Below are 5,797 nucleotides of genomic sequence, written 5' to 3' on the forward strand. Positions count from 1 at the left end.
CCACGCGGGTGTACTGGCTTTTTTGTTTGGTCAAATGAAACACCGCTTTTTAGCGGACTTGCAACTTGTCACAGCCTCCTTCAAAGTCTGGTCAAACAGGCGTTGCTCCCAAACCAAAAGCCGCATACGAAAATGAGCTGACGAGCTCTAGTTGCTCCATTTTGTGCATTTGTTCCATCTGCTCCTACAACTGCTGTCGATCGCGTTCCCGCCGTTTGCGAAACTCCTCCTCGACTTTTTGCTTCCATTTCTGTTCCTTTTCTCGAAAGCGTTCAGCCGAAAGCAACGGGTCGTCTGCAGCGAGTTGCCTGTGTTCGTCACTGCTAATCGGTGGAGGCGTAATCTCGATGTTAAGCGACAACATGCCTGCGCCGATAGCTGCTGATCCACCTGCAACGAGCGGGCACGAACAGCATGAAGCAACGTGAACACTCAGAGCGAAGAATGAGTTGGCAATGGGGAAGACGGCTACTATCTGTATTTGATCTTCTCATGGCCGTAAAATTGAAAAATACCTACATTTTTCGTTCTTAGTCCTGTGTGTTTTCCCTTGCGGCTTACAGTGAAGAGTACTGTGTTGGGTCTGCTGCTGGGGGTTAAAGGCATACTTGTTGGGCACGCTCAGTTTTTTCTCGCTCTGCGGCGTTGGCCGAATATGATATATGATTAAGCCTCGGTAATTGACTGTTTAGTAGGTCCACATACCCAACGATAATGAGGGATGATTGCTTGTTCGACCCGCGCTTGATAAGCGTCTGTTGCTTTCATTGTTGCTTCCATTCGAACTATTCCTATTTTGGACATTTACAGTGCTGTCGTTGTTTCTTGGTGGCGGTAAATAGACGAAAGATTGACTTTTCTGCTGCAAAGAGTTCGGCCCACTTTTGAATGACCAGTTTGAGTCAATACCACCTGCCGAGTTCTGCGATAAGAACATGCTCGGCAGTGTAAAACGTGCTTGATTTGGCAAGGAAAACATGCACCTAGATATATCAGATGGCTCAGTTCCGCCTGTGCTTTCCGTGTCGGTATCGATCAGATCTTCTTTTGGCGTCCAGTGAGGATGTGGATTGCTGTAACCACTCGTAATGCCAGAGTCGACCGAGAGGTGCGCTTTCAAGGGGGTCTCCTCTTTGCGGTCTTCGTCGGATGATGAGGATGAGGAGAAATTGAGTTCACAATCGGATAGACTCTTGTGTCCTTCCGAGTTTCGGTCACCGTCACTGCCGGCCGGGTCGAGACTTTTCCACGCGTGTGTTGGCGAGAAACGCAAAGGAGTTAGGCCAGACATCAATGTCGCTATGGGACGACGCGGTAAGCAAGGTCGAATGTGGACGCTAATATGCACATTTTCATGGTCAGGTGTGCCACCACAGTCTTCTTCTGACGAGGACGATATACTTGCTCTGCATGACACACTTGACTTGATCCAATTAGCTGGTATGGGAGGCGGTGTCGGGGGTTTGTCAGCCGCATGCAATGAAGTCAACTCGACATTTGTTGTGACGTCGAGACCGTTCAATTTATCCGGTGGTAGTGACTTCGACTCTTTAGGGGATGGAGGCCGGAAAAGCATCTCGAGCGATTTTGGGGGCGTGATCCGTGGCGCGTAAACCTCAACGGTCGGCTGCGGTCGCTGTTGTTGAGCAGCATGGAAGGCTACTGGTGTAGGCAGCGGGGGCTTTGGGGGCGAAAGCACATTGCGCTCATCCGGCTCACAATAATCACTATCATCGGATTTCCTCCCTGCACTCAGCTGTGAGTAATTGTCCAACGTCGCATCGAGGTCGTCAAGAATCTGGGTCGCAGCATGAGGCACGCAGAAATTATTCACATCCTGATTACCGCTTATTTCGTTATTGTTTATGCTACTCATATTACTATTGGTATGATTTATATTCCCGGAAACAAGTACCTGACCAAAGTTCGGGTTAACTTTAAATACGACGTTATCATTGGCGGGGACCCGTTGTCGGACTTCGCTACTGCGGTTACTTGTGGGGCTGTCGCTGCTGCTGCTGCTGCTGCGAGCGCTCTGAACGACAAGTTTACGGATCTGATTGGGCTGTACCTTGCGGACTAGTTCCTCACGGCGGGCGTCTTCTTTTGGTGGAGGTTTCACAATCGGGAGGTCTGGTAATTTCTTCGTTGGCACAGACACTGTTATCCTTCGTTGGGCTGTTATCCGATTATTAGAAAAACTGTTGTTCACAGCGGTAACATTGGGCTGCGGTAGTTCACCATATGGTTTATTTAGATCCTTTGCGGAAGGTTTAGCCCGGGTTATACGTGTACCATCAACAGACGTCTTGGCCACCTCTTTTGCCGCTGAGGTCTTTCCCGTTACTTGAGACTTTGCAGTGGTTGATTTCGAAACGCTACCAATCTTTAGTGACGTTTTTTCTTTTCGACCAGTTTCCGAAGTTTCTTTTTTTAGCGTGTCCATGTTCGAGAAGTAAAACTGCGGCTTGATCGGCGCGGCAGGTTTTGGTGTATCAGAAATATCGCGTTTGTTCACCTTGCTGTTGGTAGTTTCGGTTGGTTTGGCTTTTGTTGGCGTCTTACTGCCAGTAATCGATGTTTTCGCACCTGCCGATAGCTGAGATATTAAGGATGTTGTTGATTTTGTCGAACCTGTCACTGGCTTTTCGTGAGCAGGTCTACGAAGAAGGCCAGCTTCTGATCTAGTAAGCCGATTGGATGGCGCTTTGTGACCGCTTTTATAGCTACCATTCATACACGCGTTACCACTGTCACCATTCTGAATAGGGCATCGACTTCGTGATTCTCGAGAATCAGCGCGTGAATCTGCTCGACAACTCCGGTTATCGTTGCTGTTGAAACCGTTAAATTCATGTTCCCACGTTCGAGGACAAAGAGACGAATTCGAGCGGACGAATCGTCTCTGTATGGAATCTCGTGAATCTCGTGAGTCTCGAGGATGTTCTGAAACTGCAATGCTTGGTGGATCAGGGGCTTTGCCTTTATTCTTCCGCAACTTGATTTTGGCCTTCGAGGGCGATATGGCAATGACGCTTTTCTGCGCTTGGCTCTGGTGCTGTCCATTATCGGCATGAGGCGTATGATTAAAAGCTTTGCGCGAGAGGTCCGAGTCGGACAACGTTCGTCTATTCGGATTCAGGGTAAAGGATCCCTCCTCAGACTGACGCATTGATCTGAAATAAATTCAGAATAACACAACCAAACCGAGTGAGTATATTTCCTTCTTTTCGAATGTAGCGAGCAATAATCGGTGCAGCAATAATAATAATAATATGGCCTGAAACGTTTTAAATACCAGTACTGAAATTTTGTTTCTCGAGAGCCCGAATTTGTCAGGGCAATAGAAAAATTAAACTTGGTTCCATTTTCAGAGAACTGAATAACCATCACCGTGTAACAAATTAGCAATAGCACAATTTTGGCAATAAAAGCACGCGGTAAGTAACCCTGGATAACGAAACTGGGCATGTTATACGGATCCCCGAAAAAACCACTGTGGAATATAGGGATCAAAACAGCACAACAGTTAAAATATACTAGAATATGATAGTGGAATACTTAAACAGACGGGCCAAAGTACTGGAAATTCTAAAATAGGGTAACAGAGTAACGTTGCGAAATAACTGAAGAACTTAAACAATTCATTAGGTTTAATTTTAAACAGGCAATATTTCAACAAGGATAACTGCAACGGACTAACAAGCATGGCGCAACATGATAATACAACCCTAATGAGCAGCTGCAATGTGTTTGTGCAGGACGACGGAACATGCTTGATTTTGGATTTGTTTTGAAAGAGTAACAAAGCAAGACTTTAGTGTGCGTTCAATGAAAAAAGTATGGGTAGGATAACAAACCAGCCAGGATGGGCATTAGAAAAAGTGAACGAATGTATGGTACTATGTTCGTTGCCACACAGGTAGAATGGCTTCGACCATCCTGCAAGGTGAATGATATACGCAACTATTGAAGTAATAAATTTATTTTTCATTTTGTTCAACCTATTTTCTATTCATTAGATAAGATAGAAGGCCATTCGAAATATAAGAAGAAGATAGTAGAACGAAAATAATAGACATTTTTCTTTAATAAGACTTTTTTTTATCTTAATATTATTCATTCAACATGATAGTTTATAGTATAATATAAAGTGTAAAAAATAAAGCATACATTGAAAACCTATGTTTTTTGTTTACTTAATTACATAAATTCTCAAGAAGAACTCGATTCGTTGATTTCTTATTCTAAGGATGATTAACCGTGCCGCTTATTCCATTACAGCCTTTGTTATTAGGCGCTTACTTTTCAATATCAACCGACCAAAATTTTGACTTTTTGTCGAACGATATAAGTAACCATAGCTGATGAAAATCTATATTAATTCCTGATGCGGCCAAATTTTATTTCTTTCATATGTGTCCTACTTGGCATGTATCAGACCGACGGCCTCTTTCGCACGTCAAGGGAAACGCAAAGGTTATGCGGGTTGCAGAAGGGCTCAAAGCAACAGTTTTAAGTGTACGTATTTAATAGAAGGAGCTTAACATAGGCACAAGGTGCTCTGTAGAGGTTATCTTGAACACAGGGCTTCGATTGTTTGATTAAGTAGGTTATTTCTCTCTCACTTTAGCGGTAACGTCTTTACCTAATAAGTTTGCTGTGAGCAAGCCGTTCGACCGAACAGTTAACTGCAGTACCCTAAGCAAAACTATAAATAGGCTTAGGTTAGATTTATACAAGTTCCACAATCTAAATTCATCCGGTCAAAATTCTAATCAGAGCTTGATATAGCCATAATCATCTGCTTGGACATTATAACAATTACATAACATACATAATTATGAGATACATTATCATATCCTACCTTCTTCGTTGGCTGATTGTTCCCTCATTCTGCAGTATTTGCCCATTTTCCGTATTGCGTAACATCTTTCTCTGAATGACTGCATCGGTTAAAGGTACAATCAGATGACCATGCCTTTGAAGCTGATGATGGGGACCCAGCGAATGGTGACCTCCCAAGCCACCAATCCAGGATCGCTCGCGCTGAAGTCCTCCGAATATTTTTTCATGATTCTCCAACTGCAAATGCAGCTGTTGTGAATTGGAGTTCCCCATCGATCAATCTACCGTAGCGCCCGCTTACGAATTGCTCAGCGTCAAGTTGTAGGTAATCTGTCGACGCGCTTCAATCACGTCTGAATTCGTCCGAAATTCTTCTCGCGAAGAAGCCGGAGAAAAAGTGCAAAGAGGCTCGCTTGACAAAAGTTACAGGAGGGCCCTTGCGGGGCTCGTAGGAGCGTCCCGACTATCGGCCGTCACCCCGATTTCACGGCATCATCTGTAAATAACTAGTAAATCGTCCAAAAGTCGAATATAAGGCATAAATTAGTAGTGCAAAATTCTAATAGTGCTGGCCATAAAAAATTTATGAATCCGTTAGTAGCTAGTAACATATTTATTTAATGTTAGAGTTATTAGTTTATTAACTCCATATTGCCTTTGTTTAAACAAATCTCGAGTAAGCTCACACCAAATTGAGGAAATCGATTACAGGGCTAATATATATATATACTTTAGAAATCCGGGCTGGGGGCTATCTGTGAATTTTCTTAAGAAGACCCCTTATACATTCATCATTTGCAAATCATCAAAAACCCCTAGCCAAGGCAAATTTAAGGGCTTTTGTGTAGCAATTTTCAATACTAACGCACTTATTTATTACTTACTAAGTGGAAATTATTACCTGCTTTCTTGTGGTAAAGATGAATACTCTTTTTCTAGGATAGTATAT

General features: G+C 43.6%; 1 protein-coding gene across 1 annotated transcript; it reads right to left on the reverse strand.

Annotated features, from left to right (window-relative positions):
- Positions 1 to 47: 47 nt before the first annotated feature.
- On the reverse strand, positions 48 to 5,354 carry LOC111273923 (uncharacterized; the record flags this gene model as incomplete). Its single annotated transcript, XM_022855954.2, is given in 3 exon segments — positions 48 to 390; positions 706 to 3,176; positions 4,868 to 5,354. Coding segments are annotated over 3 exon segments (2,931 nt in total). The 3' UTR covers positions 48 to 184.
- Positions 5,355 to 5,797: the final 443 nt, after the last annotated feature.

This window comes from Varroa jacobsoni, unplaced genomic scaffold, assembly GCF_002532875.2.
Source record: "Varroa jacobsoni isolate VJ856 unplaced genomic scaffold, vjacob_1.0 scaffold_236, whole genome shotgun sequence".
NCBI lineage: Eukaryota > Metazoa > Arthropoda > Arachnida > Mesostigmata > Varroidae > Varroa > Varroa jacobsoni.